This window comes from Apostichopus japonicus, chromosome 2 (genome assembly GCF_037975245.1).
Source record: "Apostichopus japonicus isolate 1M-3 chromosome 2, ASM3797524v1, whole genome shotgun sequence".
Lineage (NCBI taxonomy): Eukaryota > Metazoa > Echinodermata > Holothuroidea > Aspidochirotida > Stichopodidae > Apostichopus > Apostichopus japonicus.
In genome coordinates, this window is record NC_092562.1 from 30,386,066 (window position 1) to 30,409,979 (window position 23,914).

General features: G+C 37.7%; 1 protein-coding gene across 2 annotated transcripts; it reads right to left on the reverse strand.

Annotated features, from left to right (window-relative positions):
- Positions 1-5,687: 5,687 nt before the first annotated feature.
- Positions 5,688-19,368, reverse strand: LOC139955884 (store-operated calcium entry-associated regulatory factor-like). 2 transcript variants are annotated; one of them, XM_071955167.1, is made up of 10 exons: positions 19,138-19,368; positions 17,563-17,759; positions 16,600-16,694; positions 15,687-15,779; positions 14,748-14,858; positions 13,937-14,061; positions 13,083-13,185; positions 12,264-12,502; positions 8,406-8,569; positions 5,688-7,737 (listed from the first exon to the last, which is right to left on the reverse strand). In XM_071955167.1, exons 2-10 carry the CDS (start codon positions 17,645-17,647, stop codon positions 7,712-7,714), a joined length of 1,041 nt encoding a protein of 346 aa, XP_071811268.1. In that variant the 5' UTR covers positions 17,648-17,759; positions 19,138-19,368; the 3' UTR covers positions 5,688-7,711. The 2 variants fall into 2 exon arrangements, with proteins under 2 accessions (XP_071811268.1, XP_071811269.1); XM_071955168.1 differs by lacking the exon at positions 17,563-17,759.
- Positions 19,369-23,914: the final 4,546 nt, after the last annotated feature.

Below are 23,914 nucleotides of genomic sequence, written 5' to 3' on the forward strand. Positions count from 1 at the left end.
TATATATATATATATATATACACACACAACCATTTGGCAAAAAAATTACCATGTTTTGTATTGTTTTACATGTATTCAGATATATATATATATTTACAACCGTTTGTCAAGCAAAGTAGTTATCATGTTTTGTATTGTTTTACATGTATATGGAGAATATTATACACAGATTCTTGTTGATGTCTTCTGCTGTGTTATCTCTTGTGTATCATAGTAATCAGTAACATATCAAATAGCAGCTTTGAATATTCAGCAATCTTTATCATTTAGCAATATTTAGCAATCTTGATCATAAATGTTTAGTAAGAATACTGGTAATGATCAAGTGACTCTCGCTCCCTCTGGAATGACACTGTCTAATATTTTTGTATTTTCTACCATCACTTCACTCTGCACCTCATAAAATACTTTGATAAAAATGGCTTTAAAGAGTCAATTTTGGGGTGGAGTGGGAGGGAGGTACTTTGTATATCATGATAGCATTAATGCTTGGATGTGCAAGAGCATTAATTGGACTACAGATAATATGAAAAATATAGGGAGGTTTTGGGTTATAGAAAGCATTTTAAAAATTGTTTGGTGAAATTTCGAGAAAGGTTGGCTTCACTCTAGACGATTAAACTTGCTCCACTTCTAATTCAAAACCTACATTGTCCTGGTATAGAAATTTGAAAGTTCTATGATAGGTCAAGCCATCAACTGTCGCATGGAAGAGTTTGACCTGCTGTAATCTGGAGAAAATAAAGCAAAGGTAGGGTGGCGCATCTGAAATTCCTCATTATCTTAAGTATATCCTAATTACAGCTAATTGGTCCTAATTGTTAAGCCAAACCCTAGAGTATTATTATGTCAACGCATACCTTTACTTCCATTGCCCAGTTTATGTTCTAAACCTCAAGTCGCAGTTTCATCGCCTACACCAGCCCGACCTAGCAAACGTTAGCTATACACTAAGTTCATCAACCTGTAGCCATAGATTATTAAATTAAATAATATATGCGTGTAGCCCTGTATACTTTCCGCTATATAAGTCTTCTACTTGTCACCTTGTCAAATTATGCACTTTCCTATCAACCTTATCAACATGATTTGGAAGGTTTAAAAGCGTACGCTCCCACTTCCTGGACATTTCCATTCCTCTTCCGAATCTATGATTCAAAGAAACTGCTACATGTTTTGCAAGACTACGTTGCTTTTTGGTGATCGTATTTTGACCAGACCTTGTCACGGGCCACAGCATCACAGATCCTCTGGCTTTTGGGTCTGCCGGTGAGGTTGTTATTTGACCAGACATCGGTGAAGATTGTGGAGGCTATACACCTAAACGCTTTTTCCGCCATGAGATGGCCTGCGAGTGATTCTTGAGAAAGGTGCATGCGACTCATCTTGGCTGGGAAAGATATGTTTATGGCCAGTTTGCAACTGCGGTGCAGGATTGCTTGAGAAAGGAATCCTGTAACAAGATCAGTTATGCTAGGATGCTGTCATCCGTGACTGCGACCTCTAGATCATATGCCAGACCTAGCACATCTGCTCTGCTTTCAGGATGAGACTGAAGAAAGACATAACAGGGGTTATTTAGATTTATTTGTATTGGTATTTTGAATGATACCAATACAAATAAATCTAAATAACCCCTCTCTGATCCGATGCGTGAACACGTACTTGAGCTGCTGGGGGGGGAGGGGGGTGGTGGTGGGGCTTCTGCAACGCAGTCTCGGGGATCTAGTCACCTGAATTCATAGGTCAACGAGCTGGAGCTCGAGGCGGTAGTAAGATCCAATGTTATTTTTGTCCCATTTTCATGAGCCACATGGTCACGGTTTTCACCGACAACAAAAGGGTGGTGGCCTACATCAGCAAACAGGGAGGAAACATGACCTCCAAAAATTTTCCAGCCACATGGGACATCCTTTACCGGTGGCGGTGAAATGACATAGTGCTCGGTGCCTCACAAATTCAAGGAACAGCAGCCACGTCACAGGTACATTATCCAGCAGAGTGGTCCATGTCTATACACACTTGCATTGCACTCTTCGGCATCTTCTACTGCCCTCACATTGACCTCGTTTTGTTGGCTGACAATACCGAACTTCTGACGTTGTTTGAAGACATTCCATCTACAAACATGGGCAAAAGACACCTTAGCCATAATATCAGACGGGAAGCAGGCTTACGCCTTCCCACCGTTATGCCTAATTCACAGATTTCTTCCTCCGGGTGCAGGACAACAATGATCGATTCCAACTCTTGCTGAGTCTCCTTGATGATGTTCTTCGTACACTTCTTCCAGACTGTCTACAACTTTCTCAGTGCAACGGGAGAATCTTTCACCCCGACTTCCGGTCCTTCAACCTGACTGCGTTGCCCTCGTCAAGTGTGACCTCTGGAGCACGAGGCGTTTCAGAAAAAGCTGCTGATATGGCACCAGCAGCAAGAAGCCTAGCACTATCCGAACTTATGTTTTACAACTCAACTATTTCTATCAGTGGGCTCTGATCTCCCTATTTATACGCCATGTTCAGTATTTGTGAGAAAGGTCGCAAATTTCCTTATGCACCTTTTCAAACAAAGGAAGCAAGACCCCAATATTAATATTTACCGCTTGGTGATCACCACAGTGCACACAGGGTTTGAAGACATGACTACAAAAGGTCCTAACGAAGTGATAGCTGCTATGATACACGGGAATGGCCAAACGAACATGTGGTTCAAAGGCTTCCTCACTCATGGAGCAAAAAAAGTGACTCAGAAACTTATCTGATAATCTTTTACAGCCGATGGCGTCATCAACGGTGTGACACCTTTCATGAAAGACCTTATTTCTGTTGCAGCAGCTTCGGCTAGAAAGAGGAGCTATCTAAACGCAAGTGGCGTAACCAAACTTTTTCATGGGAAGGGAAGGGTGGGGGCGGGGAGGGGAGGGTGCAAGAGTTCGAGTGGGGTGCAAGCTTCACGCGCTACCAGTTCGGTCGTTGAACGTACTTTTCCAATATGCTCCAACCCCAAACACTTGCAACCATGGTTACTGTACCGTTATGAATGTGTCTTTACTCAAATTGAAGTTTATTCCTGAGTTCCATCTACTAAAATGTTGAAGGGGTAGTAAAATAAAAATACGAACTTGATATATTGTAGCGAAAGTCACAATACTCTTAGCTGATAATCCTGAGTGCTTTGTTCTCATACTGTTTACAGTAGCCTACGTTAATCACACTTTGTCTACAAGAGCCTATGTATTTCTTTATAACTGGATAACCTTTTTTTTTATTATATGCCAAATCAAATTTAGAAATTGGGTAAACTTATAAAATATAAATGCTATAGCAATGGAATTGGACCTTTCAATTTTTTTTTTTTTTTTGAAGTACTCATTTTGGTCTGGACTATTCTTTCAGCAGTAGAGTTTAAGCTATCTGATCATTGTCTATGATTTACTGTAATAATGATTTAAAAAACTTCATATGTTCATCCACTACAGAACTGTCTGTCCGGCACCATAGTCCCATCGGTTTTATTACATTAATCGACTGACGTCTGTACAGTCGTGGGAAACAGTATTTCTGTTCGGCCTATTCTAATGATATAAACATACACATAACGAGTATGATAGCAGGTTATCTCGTTGGGTAGCACATCTGGTGAGGGGATGGGAGTCTCCTAGCGGTGACAGAAAGCAAATAATAGGATAGTAGTTAACTTGAGATGTATTTGGCTGGCATCAATTTTTTAACTGAACCTTTACATGCAATTGTAATTTTCATCCAATATTTTCTTTTGCCCACCAATGTCATTTTAGGGACAAGCAGACGGCAAGACATTTGACTTGGTGCTCCCACCACACGCCCCCCCCCTTCCCCTTGTTACCACACTGCTACAGGGCCACACACATTTTGACCCCCATGGGGTTTGCCTGATTTCTCGATCCTGCATTTCTGCCAAAGAACCAGACCCTTGACTTTGTTCCAGGGGATATCTTTCTACCTTTCATTTCTCACTTCACATCAGTCAGAAGATCAGCTGTGTTGCCCTTCAGGGCACTCTCATTGTATATCAAGAAGAATAAGACAATACAGACCTCATCAAAGGTATTTCTCCTGTCAGTTGCACTGCATTCACAATTGTCCAAGGAGAACCATTACAAGATGGCTGGTCCAGCTGATCCGTCCCCATGTCTCTGCCAGTAACAAAGTACTGGCACAGGAATGAAAAGGTCAAGAGTCTTCCAATGTGCTATATGCTGGGTTTCATGTGGAAGAAATCTTAAGGGTGGTGTTATGGAACACACCATCGACCTTCATCGCTTCACACTTGACCAACACCGTTGCATCGTGGGAGTTCCTTTAGGTAGGTCCCTTCCATTGGGTCTCACAGAATCATAGCAGTGACACTCAGCGCATATATTGATGGGTAGATAGGTGATAGGTAAATTCCCAAACCTTACTGGTTTGGGGATTTACTAGCGACCATTCCTACCTGTCTCTCCCACCTCCACATGCAGGACCTATTTTTACACAACACACTCTACCAGGACATTTAAGCATCACATTACTACAGATAACATCCAGGATGGGAGCTCTGTCAGTTGTCTGAGAGCCTGTAGTTCCAGTAAATGTGCGCTCACTTGTTGGACCCAGCTCTCTTCTCTAGGTCCAAAGAAGGTTCACTGGCCAGACTCTCTACAAACCAAGTATTCTGAGGTGATCCCTCTACACACATATTGGTCTATTTGGAGGGAAGTGTATCAGTTCATGTAGCGTTCACTGCCAAACATATGGCATTATACCATGTACCTTATTCCACCTACTTATAATTACCTTATTATTGGTGGGGTTTCCTGTGGATCTATCGAGCTTGCAATGTCTATAACAGTCCTCTTCTTGTCCAGCGTGCCCACCCTTACCGTGGATCTTGATAGTTGCCTAATTTGGGTAGATCCAGAAGGGAAAGGAAGTGGGTGGTGCCCATGGAGTGGGGTCATGGTGCAAAATGTTTCATGTAGTTTAGGATGAAAGGTTGAGTCATTTAAGTAACATTACTTGTAAATCCAACCAGAAAATTTTGGGCATTGCACAAACAGTCATGCATTGGAGAATTCACAGATTAATTGTAGATTTAAATGTTGGAGCTATCATGTTTAAAAAGTTTTCGAACTATGATGCCATGTGACATTTGACCTCTACCAATTTCAATAGGATTCTATTAAGTTCAAGAAAGATGTATTTCTTGTGTTATCATGTTTACAAGCTTTTCAGACTTTCATTTAAATGTTGACTGTACATGACCTCTGACCTCCACCAATTTTGATTTTTCTTTTTTTCTTTTTTCTTTTTAAGTTTTCTTTTTAATAAACAGCTGAATCTGCATACCGTGTATAAAGTTCAACATAGATGTGCTTTTGATTTATATATTTCACAAAGTTTTCAGACTTCGACCTCTGTTGACCCCAAATGACCACTGAACTTCACAGAAAACGATAGGCTTCTTTGCACTCAATAAGACAGATCTACATACCAAATATGAAGTTAATCCACCATTCACTTTTTGAGTACGGTAACTACTTACAAGTAACTGTCTCATACATACCCACACATGCACAAACAGCCTCACCATCACATAGAATCCTATTGCCTCTGGCAAGGAATCAAAAATGAAATCAATGCCAAAAAGAGGAGGATTCAACAATATTGTCTTATGTTTGAATATATTCTTCTTTCATATCGAAATACAAAAACTTGATTCTAAAATAAGGTTCAAAGCCTGAAAAAGATTTATACACCATGACATAAAATATATACAACAGACCACCTATCCTTATTAATAAACTTAACAATATGTAGTGTTATCTATATGACAAGATAACATTATTTACTCCAAACAAGCATTATGAGTAACCATAAGGAAATGAATGAATGATAAGTCATCTTTTGGATCTACGTGCTTAAATCGTTCAAACTAGAAATCAGAAACCAATGATGTAAATGTCATTGTTTGTTGAACTAAATCAACCTGTTGCAAGAAATCAACCCACCTTTCTTCCCTATAAACTTTATTCTCCTACCACCATGGAATGATTCTACCCTCTGATTTGTTGACTTCTATTTCAAAATAACAAATAGGCCTATTCTCTTAGAATCTGCTGTACTGAACTTACTACCAAAACTTAAAGTTTGGCATACTGTGCATACTGTTGTAGTTTCCTTTCACAGGTCTGAGACCCTGATGTCCAAAAATTATGACAAATTTCATTTCCATAAATAATTGAAAAGAGAGATATTATACATACATTCTATAAACATTCATTCCAGAGAGTAACATTCCACAAGTAGTTCTCTCAGGTTCTTATACTCCTGTCTCACTTGTGAAGCAAGGGCAGCAGAAGCATTTTTATTCTGGGGGCATCGACATCAAAGGCCACTTTGCAGAAATTCAATTGGACTTATATTCAGTACCCTCTATAACTCTTATTGTATTATCTTATTTGCGTATACACATCACTCCATCAACGCCCCCCCCCCCCTCAAGGAAAATATGCATACTAGCACTGCAATATCCCATGTGCAAATTGTGAAACAAGGAACAAAATGAGGTGAAATCATGTTAGTTGATAATGTAGGAATCTTCCCAATTAGAGTTTATTTCTTGTTAAAATCTTAACAAAGTTTTTTCCATTCGAAATAGCTTTGAGTTTGACCCACAGAAATTCATTAAAAGTCAGGGGCATACAGGATTGGCAAAGTTGTATGCACGACTATCTGAGCGGAGCGCCACCATCGGTTGGCGCGGAGCGTACAAGAAAATTTTTGGTTTTACAATGCCCTCAGATGGCCGGAAACAGCCCTTCCCGAGTGTTCATTCTGGTTCCCTGGCCTCTTGCTGACTTGAGACACCTCATATTTTATGTAGAAAAACCTGAGGAAAAGTGGGGGGGCACATGCCCCCTGTGCCCCCCGGTTCCGCCGCCCTTGTTGTGAAGTTTTGTGTTGAACTTTCAAAGTTTGAAAATGCACAACCATAGTCCCTTATCAGGTTCATAGATTCACAGGCAAAATGCTTCATCATCAAATATGGAAGGAATTGTACAAAATCTTGAGAAAATATGTTAAACTAGTATATAACTAACTACCCCTCCCTTCCCTGTTCTGTGCATTACAAGAAAGCCTTCACACAGACCGTTGTACTAATAATTGATGTGAATCTGGTTGGACTTAGAAATATATAGCTACTTTCAATGGCTATGATGAATCTAACAGCTCCTAAGTATGTTTCCTTCATAAAATTAATCTGCCCTAAATATTACAAGTATAGTTAGTATGAGCATTTGTTCTGTTTAGAGTCATAGGTTCAGACAAAGTATGGTGCTGTGTCTTGAAGATATATTACACCAACACGAAAGTAATAATAGTATTCCCCTAATATCTCACTTCCACCAATACAAAAAGTTATAATTAATGTCATTAAGGCATCCCGTCAATCAAAGAGAAATGCTGCAGCAAAGCTGAATCAATATCAAACAATAGAGATTACCGTGACAGAGAACAAGAAAATATGTTGTACGCAGCAAGGCGGTATTTAACTGCAGGCCCCTCAGCATCCTTTTTTTTGGCACCTATTCCACACCTATTTGACACCTACAACACCTTACTCAAATAAACGGTAATGCTTAAGGCAGGTTTCAGCCATGTTCCCGATGTTAGGCATCAAAGTCACCTTAACGTCTTCTTGTTCCACCAAAACCTGCCAACAAATGAATAAACAAAAAATTGCAGAGTTGATGTCTTCAAGAAATAAGGGTTTACAAAGTGCAGACCACTCACTGAAGTGGAATGAAATATTCATACCTGTACATAAACTTCACTGATTAACTTTTTTCCACTACAGGCTATATCGCAACTATCTAATCGTAGTGAGATTTTCCAGAAAGGAGGGTACTTTGACTTACAGTATAAGGCTTAACATATCAGCTTTTGCATTTTACAATTTTTACACAGCCCTAAGAGGGGATTGACGTTTTACTTCCACTAAACTAAACAAACATGTTAAAGCTATTGGGAGTTGTTCAGTGATGTAGATGGGAAATAAAAGGACTGAAGCTAATAGAGTCAATACTTCACAAACATAAACTACACACCTGACAAACATGTGGAAGTGATGTCACAGCAAACTTGCACAAAAACCAGATGGCAGTTTGTGCTTTAAATTAATGTTCAGTGTATGTATAACATATTCACAGAAATGCATATAATTTGAAGGGTGTATCAGAAGGACATTGCTTTTTCATTTACAAGCTTATTTGTTTGCATCCATAACAAAGGAGAGTAGTGTAATGGATATTTGTGATCAATAATTGGTTGAGTTCAAAGCAATTACTAACTTCTTTCTCTTAAAACAAAAATAATCGTTACCAGATGCTGATCTTGTTCCTGTGCTGCCACCTGAAAATCCCCCTCCACCACCACTGAAGCCAGAGAACCCATAGCTAGGCTGGCGATAGGTACGTGGTCTTGCATAACCGCCTCCCCAGCCAGTTCCATAACCACCATATCCTTGGTTGTAGCCACGACCCCCGCTGCAGAGAAAAACAAAAAGTACAAGTCATTGAAGGTACATTACGGTAACAATATTCTGGTTTATGTCATGAGAAAATTAAAATAAGCAAAAACAACTCAATACAAAAATTAGCTATCAGTAATGAATTTCAGCTTCCTACATACCTACCTAGCAACATTGATATAAAAGATGGTGGCCAGATCCACAACGTTACTACATGCCTTGTCAGATCGGAATGGTTAAAGGAGTGCACATACTATTGACAATTGCCTATTGATTCTTAACTTGGAGTAGCAAAATGGCCAAATCACCATTGAGAAAGGATTCTCACTGTACTAATTACAACTGTGTGAAAACTACCTTTAAGTCCAGACATATTTAAAAATCAATAAAGGTACCCAGATGCTAACATAAGAACAAAAAGAAAAAAGCCATTCTGATATCCAAAGTATATACCAATGACAACATGAATTTCATCTACTGTAGTAATCAATGTTGAAATCTGGAGGCACATTTGTTTATTTCTGACCTAAATGTTCCATACCAATTTGCAACTTTGAATGTATCACATAAACAGGTCACAAACTCCTAAATCCAATCTTGTCATATCACAGCAAGCACAATACTAGGTGCACTCTGTTCATAAGTTTAACTATAATTTTATGCTAATATTAAAGTAGCAATGAGGCAGTGACAAATTTTCAACCAACGATAACAAACCTTAAAAGCACTGTAAACTACTAAACACTTTTGTACACCACCCTACTGTACACTACTATGCTGTTCTGAACATTAACACTATTGATGTAGTTAGACAAGAAAAAGACTTAACTTAAATATAAAACCTTGTCACTCATAAACCTAATCAACAAAACCGACATTAACAATAAACTTTCTTTTATGAATGCCTCCCTGATACAACTAAATTCAACTTTAATTTCTGATTCAATAGCTCCCCCCCCCCCCAAAAGAAAAAAATACTTGGTAAGCTGGCAATCTCATCATTCGATTTGGAACTTGGTTATGGTGAATATTTGTTACAATAAAACAATTTCTGTGGCAAAGAACCTGAGCAAGCGATGGTCAATTCTGCAAAGTACAGTAGTTTCAGATGTCAGTAGAAAGGTGTCCAATGGTTTTGTTCAGTCTCTAATCATAGCAATGTATTGGTGTGGAAATTTTGTGTCTGTTCACTATGTTTGTTCTGGGCACCCACATGATTTGTTAACGACTAATTAACATGGTTGACGACTTTGGCAAGTCCACTGCTTGCAAACAAGGATTCCCATTTGTTCAGCCATGTGATTTTGATTATGTAATACCTTAGAATGGACTTGGGCAGTTCTCAGCTTTACATTAGGGCAGGTTCATGCTGCCGGAGGCTCCCAGGTTTGTCCTCGTAATCACATTATTTTCTATATTTCTATGGTTTCATCTGCGTCAATTGCTCAGAACTTTTGCACTATCATCTGTACTTGATGGTGGGCAAGTTGAGTTGCTCTCAGAGGCATGGATGCCCCAGTTTTATACTGGTTCGGTCTCAGGACAAGTGTCTAATTGTTTCATCTAATATGGCACACCGACCAGCTGTGGTGGAACGCAAACCCAAGTGAGCAAGACGAGATGTCTGTGATTGTCCAGTGAATCTGGATAGTTATATTCCTGAGTGATGTTATCTGTTCTGTGAGTAAGTCGTTAATTCAGTAAGATGATTAAAAGAATATTTCACCTATATTAATCGTTGCATGATCATTCTTTGTATATTCAGTATGATCTGAGTGTACGCTGTCATTCCCTAAAGTAAGGCTAAGTTTCCGTTACTGTGTGGGCCTATGTTAGGCTATACATGAGTTATTGAGTGGTGTATGACAGAGAGATATAACGTTACTCAAAGATTTAACACTTGAGACTTGTAGGGCTGTTCACTGCCAATATGTTGTCAAGTTGAACAGTGATTGAAAATGGTGTTGCTATCATTTTGTCTATTGAATATGACAGATGATATTAGTTATTTTATTGAGTCAATTAAACATATTACTCAGGTTTATTTTGATGTCAAGTGTTTTAGTTTGCTGTGTAGCCACAGGTTTTGTAGGTAAATCCTCGTTTATACTTATGTCTAGAGCTAGAGGGACATCAGCACACACATTCTAGTTTATCTAGTCACCTGTTGAACTCTAGAGGTATTTTGGACACTGCCAGTTACTGTGTACTTTTGCCATGTGAGGTGTGAAGTATTTTTGATCATACTCGCTTTTACATTTAGTATAAAATAACAGGAAGTCACTGTTCATCCATATTGACTACGTGGTTTGGATTAGGGTTTTCATTGATTGACTCACACTGTGTTAGATTGAACTGAAGCTTGTGTCAGAGTAACAACAATATTCCCTGAGTTCAGGTACCTCCCTCACCTCAAGTACCTCCCTGAGTTCAGGTACCTCCCTGAGTTAGGATTTAATATTTCCATACTTGTTTGAAAGAGTGGTTATTACTTCATTTTGTGAGTTTTACAGAGGGTATATATCTAATATGTAGTTCTCAGCTTATGGTCATCGTATTGTCCACCTGTATTGATTAAAGGTTGATATTGCAATTACTTAGTGTATTGTGTTACAGGCTAATACAATAGGTGTATTCCCTTAAGCCAGTATTGGGCGAAGTTGGTCTAAAATTTTGGTTTGGAAATCTACCATTCTTAACCAGTGAAGAACTTCATTCAAGACAGCCACTTTTGATATATTATGTATCCCTGTATTTTCCTTCAACTGGCAGTCAATTAAGCTGAATTTATACATAAAAATGCTTTTACTGTATTAACTTAAGACTAACTGTAATATTACTGTATTGTCTGAGAGAATTGCCCCTTGTGTGTAGGACGGTCTGAATTTGTTTTGACAGGTTTAATGCAATGTATACCGTCTTGCATCAATATTCCATTGTAATATACTTTCATCTTGTTCATTTATAAGATTTTGTTTACTGTGTTTTGTCTGTTTTCTCAAGAGTGGCTGTCATATTCACCCCTCAGGAACACTCCTGCAACCCTCATCGATATCCCCCACTAGCTGTGGTTCACTTCAGCAAAATTAAACTTTTCTGAATGTACAATACTGACCCCTGACTACAATGGTTATGGTTTGTCAAGTTTCTCTATGGTTCATATTAAAGCCATATTCAAAAGAAAGCAATGGAAAGTTTATTATCTAGTACTAAACAAGTATGTGAGCAAGCCACAGGTTTATCTACAAGCTGAATGGCTGATAATACTCCTGTTGTCAGGTGGCTACACAACTTAATGTTTTATTTCATTTTGGATTTTTTGGATGGACTAATGCTGGAACAGACACATCTGAGAGAAGAAATCTTGAGAACTACATTTGACAGTGATAATGAATATGAACTTTGAAGAAATCAAGTAAAACTGACACATTGCTTTATGCGGCGAGAGCTGGGGAAGGGATTTGGTTGCAAAGCTGTGGCCTAAACTACTGTATGCTGACAAATGAACATGGGATGTCCATTTAGAAGAGGCAGAACCTTGTGAGATTGGAAGATGGGCTTCAGTCAATCAGAGGGTTAACATCAAATCAACTTTAGTAAATTATATCATCAATTTGAAACTGATCAAAATTCAGTTTATTTTCTCCACAAATCTTTTGGGTTATCAGTGACCAACTTCAAATGAATCGCAAGGGATTCTGGGTACTTACAATCTGTTTCCAAATAGATACCCCATGAGACCCCCTGCAGCTGCTCCTGTCCAGAAGTTTCCCCCTCCTAGCCCTTGTCCTCCAGCTGCTCTCGCCTGTGTGGATCCACCAGCTGTACCCGAGCAACTGTCTGGATTGTACTCTGGTCTGAATCCTGGGGGTGGTGGATTTCCACCTCCCCCTGAGCCACCTCCCCAGTGAGTGCCACCTCTCCTGTTAGTGTCATCATCAGGATGAGTTGTGTTTTTGTAGTTAAAGAAAATAAACATCAGTTGACTTGGGACGTTTATACTAGAAACAGTCAGGCACTCGAACAGTCTTTCACAGTGACTTTAATGCCTACTTCTGTTGACTAGATATCTTACATCTCTATGTCTACCTACAATTTGAAATTTTGCTATGCCAAATCCCTACCAAAGCGTGTTATCTTTACACAAGTGGACAAAATATCCAACTCAATGGATAGCTTATCGGCTATGAATGTCAGAATAGTAAATCATTCTATATAGATAAGTTTACAGTAAGAGACTTCTTACCACAACCCTCAGGAGCAATTCAATTTGACTTTTTTTATTAAGTAACAGCCATTTTTTTAATTCTCATGCACATATCTAATCCATTGCTCCTTACCTAAAAGAGGAAAAGAGCACTATTTTCTTGACAAAGAATACATGAAAATATTTAAGATTAACAACATGTTACTAATAAAGGTTTACCAAATTAAGATGACATTACATGAAACTGTAAACAAACTTTGTAAGAGATCTAAAAATCTGAAAACATTGACCAAATTGTTATCAGAGTGTTAGGTAAAGGATATCCAGTGTGTCCACTGCTCATACATGATTTGTATATGCCGTAGATGATCAGACCACAGATGGCAAGCATTATCCAGTCACTGAAAGAAGATTTTCTTTTACTCCTGTAAACAATGAAAAGGAACATAATGTTTTGTAAAGACAGTTCTCATATGTTTAAGAAAACTAAAGAAACCATTACAGTCATGAATCATGCAATAATGACAATGTAAAAAATGCAAATACTATTACAGTTGTGCTGAAAATATATATTATTAGATTTCCCCACAGATGTCACCATAACAATTCATATTTTATGTTTCTGGTTTCATAAAACCAACAACAATGTTGACCACACAACTTTCAGCAATTATTCAGTGTGATTGCACTTAATTTCATTATTAATTAATTAAAGTTATAAATTGACTATAAATGGAGCTGCCATATTTTACGTAAAATTCTACTGGATTGTCTTCTACTGTCTTTGCAATAATGTTTGCTTCTTTGTTTGCCTCTTTTATTACTTCTTTGATAACATTTGTGAAAAGGTTTTGAAATATTTGAATAATGTTATTCTATTTTCCATTATTCATGTGTCAGGAATTGTCTACCATAATTCTGTGCATTTTGACATCAAGATCAACCATATCTTGTTGCTGAGATATACAGTGTTTAAGGTCAGCATCAATGAACTTAAGCTCCCTGAAGAGGCAATTACCACCACCTATCTTCACCTTCCTTTTTGTATATATATCTTGATATCCATACTACACACATCAGTTGAAATCGGCTTCTTTAAAACAAATTGCAGAAGCATGTTAAGTTAGGGATATTATTCTCTTGATTAAATCTATGAGACAAAATAATTATACTTACGCATAGCCACTGTTGTAATCATGATGGTTGTCTTGGTAGTGATTCCCACTACTGTCACCATAGTAATTATGTTGTTGTTTTCCTTGGTTCATTCCTTCTTTAGTGTAGTCTAGTGTATATTCTAGCTAAAATTCAATTGATGAATAATTCAATTATATATATGAAGAATTCCTATTATTCAGTACACGTATAAAAAAAATTTTCAGAATTGACACAAAATCAAGATTGGTTTTCTTTTAATGTTTGGGTCTTTGGTTCTTTCTGTTCCACTTGTGTTATGTATTGTTTTAACCGACATGTACCAAAGGGTGAAAGCTTGATAATATAGTTCATATTCACATTACATTAGGCACAACATGAGCGTAATTACATATTTGGTAAGCAGCTGTAAAAGGGATAAACGAACGCCATGGGCAACTTATGTTAAATGCTTGTAAAAGGAAGATATTTTTTAAGACACTAAATCAGAACATATATGGTGCCACTCTTCATGAAAAATATAACAACGAAGAAAGTTCTCAATGGCAACTGCCAGGTACTCAAAGGTAATGAAACAGCTGGTAAGCCCTTGAATAGCCATGACCTCTGGTGTACATTTAATTAAAAACAAACCAATGTTACCTTGTAGTTATACAGAAAGCAGACTCAAATAATATCTTTGGTCCAGGAGTGGACGTCTTGAATTGTGTAAAACATCCTAACTTTTTCTTCAATTTTGAAAGAACTCTTTAATCTCACATACCATACATAAAATGGTAAATGAAGAACACTGATATACCCACAAAAGGATTTAAAAAGGTTTTAAACTTACCCCACATGAACCTTTTAGAATATATCTGTCATCTGGGTAATCATATCCTTCACAGATTACCTCAATCATGCCAAACCGATAAGCATTGTCCATGTCTGTCTTGCACTCCCACTGTTAAACATTACAAGAGTATATAAATACACTGAGTACTGAAAGAAGTAAGTAATGCTTAAAATGTAGTAGCATGGTTGGGTGCTTTATCTGAATTCCAAAGCAGGATGTATTCAATTTAACAATTAAAAAGAATCAAATAACTATGAAAGGAATACTTGGACATCTACAGGTTTGAAAGACAAAACATGTTTTACTAAATTCTGGATAATTTCTCAAGACAGTTCTTTCCTAATAATGGTGCTTATCGACCTGATATTTACATAGGAAGCCTCGGAAGTTAGTTATGAATACTGACTTATGTTCATATACAACTATGGCATACAACACAAGAATTTGGGGATATAGCTGAATGATGCCACACTGTACAAGACAAATAGCTTTTTAGTTGTGCTGCTCGCTGGACCGGCGATGATCGTCGGTTAAGTTTGCAAGCCTTCCCTAAGCATTAACAATGACTGATAAACATGTGTATTTGCAATTAGCCAGACCTCAATATAGAATGTTTGAAGGTTGTCTACAGCTATAACAAACAACAAACCATCCACCAAGTAGAGTGCAAATTTACATGCTACTGTACAAATTAAAATGAACAGCATTGATCAACATGTATGTTAAAAGTAATCTATCATGAGTACTTTAATTAGTGAATATGCAGTTTTTGGGGGGGAATGGAGGTCATATTTTCATTAATGGGTATGCAGTTTTAATTTTGTTACAAATGCAAATATGACCTCCATTCCAATCCAATCACATAGGAGGTCAGTATTTGGTATTTTCACAAGGAGTACTAAAGTTCCTGGACAGGATTAATATTTGTATCCTTACCTGAACATCATAACCATCTGATCCTTTGTTGGAACACTGGACAACCTGAGGACTAAAGGCATTGCAACCTGCAGACCCACCGATGCATTTCATCTGAATAGAATAAAATATTAATATTCATGATTTCATTTGAATCTCACCTACTTACACATCAACTTCTGTGCTCTCATATATTCAGATGAAAGTTTGTTTGTGAAGGATACAAATATGCCAAGGAAATACATTCTTTTGTTTGAATACACCCCTAATTCATATACCCTCTTATGGGGATAAGGTAAGAATCTAGAATTTATTGTGAGTCTTGTGAGTCACAATAGAACAAAGTTAGGTGACAAGGGGATATTACTATGAAGTACAGTAGCACAGCGAGTGCTTCTTGTCAAACTTGACAATAAACAAGTGTTTGCTGTTACCATATGTAGGGCACAAGCTGTTAGGTTCTGGCAATCTGTCAGAAACACTTCTCTGTTTCCCACAATGCCACGCAGGAAACACAGACATTTCTTGTTGTATAATTTGCCACAGGCAGGGAATAGAACAACTTCTCAAGATGAGTTAAATGGATATATCCACAGAAGCTTCTCAAGATGTTAAGAAAGATATTTAATGGGAGAGACAAGATTTCAATCGAAAAGAATCCCGCATTTATGTGAACTGAAGAGATAATCATGATAACAATACAAGGGGGGAGGCTGGGCATCAGCTAGACCAAAATCAATCTAAATGTAAAGCCACCGATTAAACCTGACCAAATTTAAATAGCTTTGCAGCCCTGAGAAATTATATATTAGTTCACCAAGATTTCCATAAAGAAGGTTATATAGTAGATCTTAACGAACTAGGGAAGCAAATGCTTAACTATATTGTAATGTCATGTAAAAGATACTCAGTGATTAAAAGTATTTTCATTTACCTGTGGAACAGGACTAGATCTTTTCCCTGTTGTCATTCTATTATTATAAAGCGTGAGAGTCTTTACATCTTCGAGGAGAACTTTATCTGATTTACCTTGAAAAGAACAAACATGTTTTATGTCAGGTTATCAAAAGGAATGCAATTCATTACTAGTGATTGTCAGTTGGAGTGAATAGATTAGTTGCTACTCAAGCTTCAATAAGATGTAACGACAGCTCTGATACCATTCAATGATTATCATCACTATTTCCACTCTGACACTATCACAGTGTTGTAGAGCTAAGTTCAGTGTAGCCATAGGGCTACAGTATATTTCAAAGAGTATTCAAGGCTCTTGAGTAACACTGTTTTGAAATTATACCATAGCTAACGTTTGGCAGATATCTTAAGATGTCAACAGAGCCTGATGGCATTAACATGCTTATAAACTAAGTTTTACAATTGACTTTTCATATAATTTTTAGTATATACTTAGCGCAGTATGACCTCACATAATCACCAATATTAGTTCTTCTTCAGATTTCTTAGCTGAAAACAAGGTGTTTTAGATTTTGTTCACTATAATGAGGTTGATTTTATAGGGGTAACAACCACAAATTCAATACTAAAAAGGGTAACAGCCACAGATTAAATGTATTGTATTATGTTTACTTAGATGAGAATCTATAAAGCATGGCTTATGGTGTATGACAAGTTTACAGTACAGTCACCAAATACATACAGTCAGTCTAACCACCTTACAGATGGAATCAATTGATTCTGGCCAAAAGTGCTTACAGGTTACCGTAACTAACAGACAACAATAGTAAGGCTTGTATGCAAACACAAAATCTTTCAATTCACTAATGGAAAGGGCTGATTCAAAACTGGAAAAAATTAAACATTTAAACCAATAACAGTAAGATGTTAAAATTGACACAGACTTGTATAATTCTTGGAAAGTGACCATATTTGTGCTTACCAAAGCCAAATCCTACTGACAGTTGTACAGATATTGCTAACACTGTCAGCACAATTATTTCAGGCCACTTGGATTTCATCTCCATGGTTGTACTAACACTTGTTAGAGCAGAAGTGCTTGATTTCTTCACAAAATCAGTAAGTTGCTTTCTTTTGTTGAGTGGATCGTACAGTAAACTGATGACAGATGAGTGATTTCTGAAAAGAGATGTTTCTAAGATCCATGATTTACGGCACAAAATTATTTGACTATTAATTAACATGGTTGAGCAGTTTTCATTTTGACTTTTATTTATTGTTGATGATCTGGGACAATCAGCAGCTTTCAAAGTGTCCACCCTCTGTGACATGTCAAATGTTGTCATTGATAAAAAGTTTCAGAAACCATCATCAGTATCATATTATGTTTATTTCTTTCCAAGTAACTGATACAGTTCTAAGTTCATTGAAAAGAAAAAAAATCCATTTCATTTCCAACTGCATACATGCTTTTACTCATGAATACTACAATGGAGCTAGCTTGCAAATTCTATTTAGGTATCATATTGCACAGATGGTAGCATAATTCATGTACATCAAAGCACTTGGCTACTATTCATCATCGATGGTCCAGCAATAAACCTAGCTAACCAATCAAGGAGCAGAGTGAATATTTAACACTTGGTTTCACTCAATCTGCATTCACAAATGTTGCATTCTTTGAATACTAGAGTCCTTCCATCAGACACAACATCTAGCATATTATGGTAGATTTGGATCAAGTTGATCAACCACATCTCAGTTACAATTTTGAAATGTACTAGCCTATGATGTGGATCGACACTCCTTCTAATAGGAAAGTACTAGTATGATGGTATACTGTACCATAAATTTGCAATATAGTTAGTAAGGACTAGGGCATTAATGTTATTTTAGAAGATGGACTAAATGGGTGGAATAATTCAAGAAATTGTGTCACAATATAAACTTGATGTTTTCCTGTGGCTATTTTGACCGTTTCGATGAAGGATTTGTAGACTAAACGTTCTGAGAAAGTGGGGTTACAATATGACTTACAAATACAGCAATTTATTATAGTGTCAAACAGTTCCAGTACAGTACATAAAACACAGGCAAATTTACCACCATACTACTGCTAGTTTTGTTCTTGCCTAGAGGCTATATCACATTTTCCTAGTAGGCGATGCTAGCATATCACAGCCTTAAATAGTGGAGTTATTAGGGTGAACAGGTAAACAATTTTACCTAAAAATTTGCATTTTTTTATATATATTTTTTCTTTTATCCTTTCAACATGGGATTCCAATTAGCCTACCATCTGTCTTCAGGTGAATAAGGAAATGCGTTATGTAATTGTCTTCTTCGTTTTGCCCACACCATAGATTATCTTGGCAAAGAGAACGTGAATATTACGGTCTAAGGGGTCGGACTCAAATTTGGAACATTACTGAGGTACAACATCGATATTATGTTACATCGACCTGCCTAACATTGGCTACACACATACCACATAACATAAGTTCCCAACGTTATATATGCTTAACGTTAGGCCTATGCATAACATAGGTTAGCCTACCTGTTTCGCGAAAGTTGGTTTCTGGTGCAAAAAGTTTTCCGTAGATAAGGATTTGCTTCTAAATTAGTAATATGTTTGTTGGTTTTTTTGCAGCGAATACTGAATCGGATAAAGTGGAAGGTGCTTTTAATATTTTACAATAAAGCTAAGCTGACGTGTAACGTCAGTACAAGCTAAGCTAATCAAAGACAGGGTTCACTTCAGTATCTAAAAATAGATACGACGATTCGTTTTCAATGACGTAAATCAACGTCACGACTGTTACGTGATGTCTTGCAGATATTACACTATAGAAACAGGTATTTATTTTTATTTCAACTTTCGAGGGTAAACTCCTGTTTAGCGAATCTTACATGAGCCCAAGGGCGGCGGAAGCACTTTTAATCTGGGGGGGGGGGGGGGCACCGACATCAAAGGGCACTTTGCAGAAATTCGATTGGACTGATGCAGCCTTATATATTTTAGTACCCTTTATAACTCTTATTGTATTAACTTATTTGCGTATACACATCACTCCATCAACGTCCCCCCCCCCTCTCAAGGAAAATATGCAGGGGCGCCGTTTCCCGCAGGGACACGGGGACGCGTCCCCACCATCTTTTGAGTGAATTTTGGAAGTCCGACTATCCATGATATCCTGCTATGCCGCGTTAGTCGCAAAGATCTCAAGTACCCATTAGGCGTTATCAAAATAAGCAACAAAACTAATGAATGAGCGAATGCAAAAGATGGAAACAAGTCTGATATACGTTAATTGGCAGCCTTACAAGTTGCTTGTTTCATTGATGTATGCTACCCGGTGGTGCTAACTTCAACCATGATTTTGCACTCCAACGACTGATGCTGCTCATCATACCTCTATAGTTGACCCTTTCTCCAGCACAATATTCTATTTCATCTGCTTTGTTTATTTGTTGTTATCTGTTTGTCTGGGAGCTAATGCAGAACCCATCGGTCGAACCGGGAGGGCATATGCAGGACTCCCTGTTCAGTCTTGTTTGTGTATTCCATTGTTGTTGTTGTTGTTGTTGCGTCAACTTGCGTGTAGCTCCCAGCACATATTCATGGGACCCCACGCCCAACTGCCCAAAGGGAGGTGAAGGAAGTTGAAGATGGACTAATTTCTTGTTTTATATCGGCTCATTATGATGTTTGTATTTGATTAATTTATCATCAGTAACTCTTATTCTTGTATTTTTTTAATTGCTATTTTTCATGAAACATTTAAAACCGTGAAATATTAAAATGAATGACCCATTTTTGATCATAATTGTGTCTGGGAAATGCAATTTCCCGCAATCTGGGGGGTAAATCTGTCAAAAAAAAATCTGGTACGCTCCGCGCGAACCCATGGTCGCGCTCCGCTTAGATAGTCACGTCCCCACCAATTTTCAAAACAAAACGGCGCCCTTGAAAATATGCACACTAGCACTGCAATAGCCAATGTGCAAATTGGGAAACAAGGAACAAGTTTTCTGTTGAGACAAAATGAGGTGAAATCATGCTAGTTGCTAAGGTAGGAATCTTCCGAATTAGAGTGTATTTCTTGTTAATATCTTAACATTTTTTTTTAACCATTCGAAATAGCTTTGAGTTTGACCCACAGAAATTCATTAAAAGTCAGGGGCGTAGCCAGGATTTGCAAAGTTGTATGCACGACTATCTGAGCGGAGCTCCATCGTCGGTTGGCGCGGAGCGTAGAAGAAACTGTTTGGTTTTACAAACCCCTCAGATGGCCGGAAACGGCCCTTCCCGAGTGTTCATTCTGGTACCCTGGCCTCTTGCTAACTTGAGACACCTCAATTTTTATATAGAAAAAGGGCACATTTTTAACCTGAGGAAAAGTGGGGGGCACGTGCCCCCTGTGGCCCCCCCCCCTCGGTTCCGCCGCCCTTGCATGAGACCCTCAAACGTAACTTACAATTAAAGTTATGAGATATAAAAGCATATGAAACTGAGTAAAATAAGAATTCAACACAAAATAACATGAAAAAGAAGTGCAACGAGTAGGGCAGAAATATCAAGGTCTGGTAAATACAACATAGGCTACATGGCATTCGACATCATTTCTTTTAAACTTGCAAGAGTATCTGTTAGTAAGATTGGGTAAGATCATGTTTAATTGTAGGCCTATATAGGCCTACCATTATCATTCTTTTTTTTGTTGTTGATATATCTATTAAAGTCTTCCAAAAACTTGGCCAGTGTAAAAAACAAACCATTCTCAACGACACCAAAACCGAATTGATGCATGTTTCGTACGTCACGGTTCTGAGTGTCACCCCTGTAACTTCCGTTATGATCAGCGATTCTTGTACAATTCTCTCGTTCCCTCTGTTAAAGATCTGGGTGTAATATTTTTTATGATAAACTCACATTGGTGCATCATGTAAATAATATCTGCCGCTCTGCTTCACACGCTCTCCCCAAAAAATAGCCATATTCGCAAATATCTTGATCAAATGTCGACTGATCAATTATCCATGCTTTTGTATCATCCAGACTTGACTGTTGTACTGTAGTTTATTTGGTCTTCCTGCATGCTTACCACATCATTTTGAAGCTTCAGCGAATTCAAAAGACCGCCGGCAGATTAGTTACCCTCACAGATAACAGATATCATTCTTCACCAACTTCACCGGCAGGCGCGTAGCCAGGGGGGGGCGAAGGGGGAAACCGCCCCCCCCCCCTTGAGCATCTTTTTTTTATGATATCGCTAATAATTTCAAAATAGAAAATGCTTAGATTCAACTTACAAGGCCTGGGAAGTGCCATTACCAACGATCTGGGAGCAAAGGCGTATGAGACCAATTTGATTTGGGGGGGGGGGGGGGGCTGTAACGACTTGCCCGAAAAATATAACCAAACTTTTTCGTGGGCTCCGCGTGCGTTCAACATGTTATTGTACATATCACATAGGCATGAATCGGTTATAACATCGCATGCCAATAACATGCAATCGTTTGCCGTGTTATTACCCTTCCATATTGGTTAGAATTATTGGGGAAGTCGGTACAATAATGATGATAATAATAATATAAATTTAACTATTGAAAAACACATTGCAAATTAGATTTCTTTCAGTAGGTGCCCGATAAATTCTAGCATATTGCCCGAACTTTGTTCAAATATATTTGGTTGGGGGGCTGCAGCCCCCCCCCCAGCCTAGCCCCGCCTCCTACGCCTATGTCTGGGAGGCATTTTCGGCCAAAATTTTCTTGTTCGCTTCGCGCCAACCCATGGTTTGCCTACAGGCTTCGGGGCCCTCCCTTGGCAAATTCTCACTACGCGCCTGTTCACTGGCTTCTTGTTTCTGAAAGAATAAAGTAAAAAACTTCTCACCCTCATACATTTACAAAGCCCGCATCCATGGTCCAGTGCCCAAAACTATATTTCCAACTAACTCACCTTACTAATTCCAACTCGCTCACTCCGATCTATCAGTGCCATTCTCCTATGCCCCTTTGTAATAAAATATCCAATTTGAACAAAAGGAGTGATTTCCGGTTAATGATATGGCAATTTATCAAACCATATTATTGATTACATCACCTTCGAAACCAGACCAAGATAATATATACCTTCTCATAAATTAAATCAGACATCTACGGAAGCTTAAACGTGCCATCAACATAAGAAAAACTTTGCCCCATAGGTTGACAATTTTCAGTAAAATGTTTAGATAACAAGATAATATCTTATCAAATCTCAGAAAAATGTTGGATTGCTCAGTTGCTTTAACTGAGCAATTGAAAAATTTTCTGCAAAATGTTGATTGACAATTTATCATATCTCGTCAATTCAACATTATTCTGCACAATGTTCAATTGTTAACTTCATTCCATCTGAGCAATTGAACAATTTTCTGCGAAATGTTTAATTGACAACTAATCGTATCAGTTGGAATAGGAAAAGGAATTTTAGATCTCTATTCACTTGTATTGCAATTAAAACAAAATCACAGTAAAACAAGTTGTTGCTAAATTGAAGTTATTTTTGTGTGAGAACGATTTGAGAAATGATTATACAATGGAGATGTACATACGGGGTGACTGTGCTCTCTGTCTACGCTATGTAGGGTATACAAACTACGAGGTCAGGGGATATTTTCTTCTCTTCAATTGAAATTTAAAAGTTAAAGAAAATCAATAATTTACATGCGACTGATATACCTACATGTGACATCTTTATTTCAGTTTATATTTGAGTTTACGACTGATCGGCTCGGTGAATTACACAGAGAAGCCAAGTAATAGGGAAAGAAAATATTTGTGTATGTATACCTTGGTCCATGTTGTATGTATTACAGTCTTTTAAATATCGTTCCGTGTAGAACAATATATTTAGAAAGTTCAGTAGTATATAGGGAGCCATGCAGTTATATATTTAACATCGTGTCGTGTTTTATATTAAAAGGGTGACTGTCAGCACAAAAATTATTTCGCTATATTGTTAAAATGTCTGCTATCAGCCCACGTTGTATATTCTAGATTATAGTTTCCAGTTTCATATTTTTATATATATATTTTTTTAGAAATGTCGTTTTAAAAATGTTCTGAACATCCGAGGCTCTTCAACTTCAAGTGCATATCTCTTCTACTTTGACTTTATGACACACCTTACATTAAGCCAGTTCTTTATATGCAACACTAAACTGCAGCAAGAAAGCAACACTTTCTATGGCTTCAAATAACACTTTTGACTGTGAATTACAAATTTCGTCAAAATCAAATCGAGATTGAATGTCATCCAAGGCTGCTCTATGATTGTTATCGAG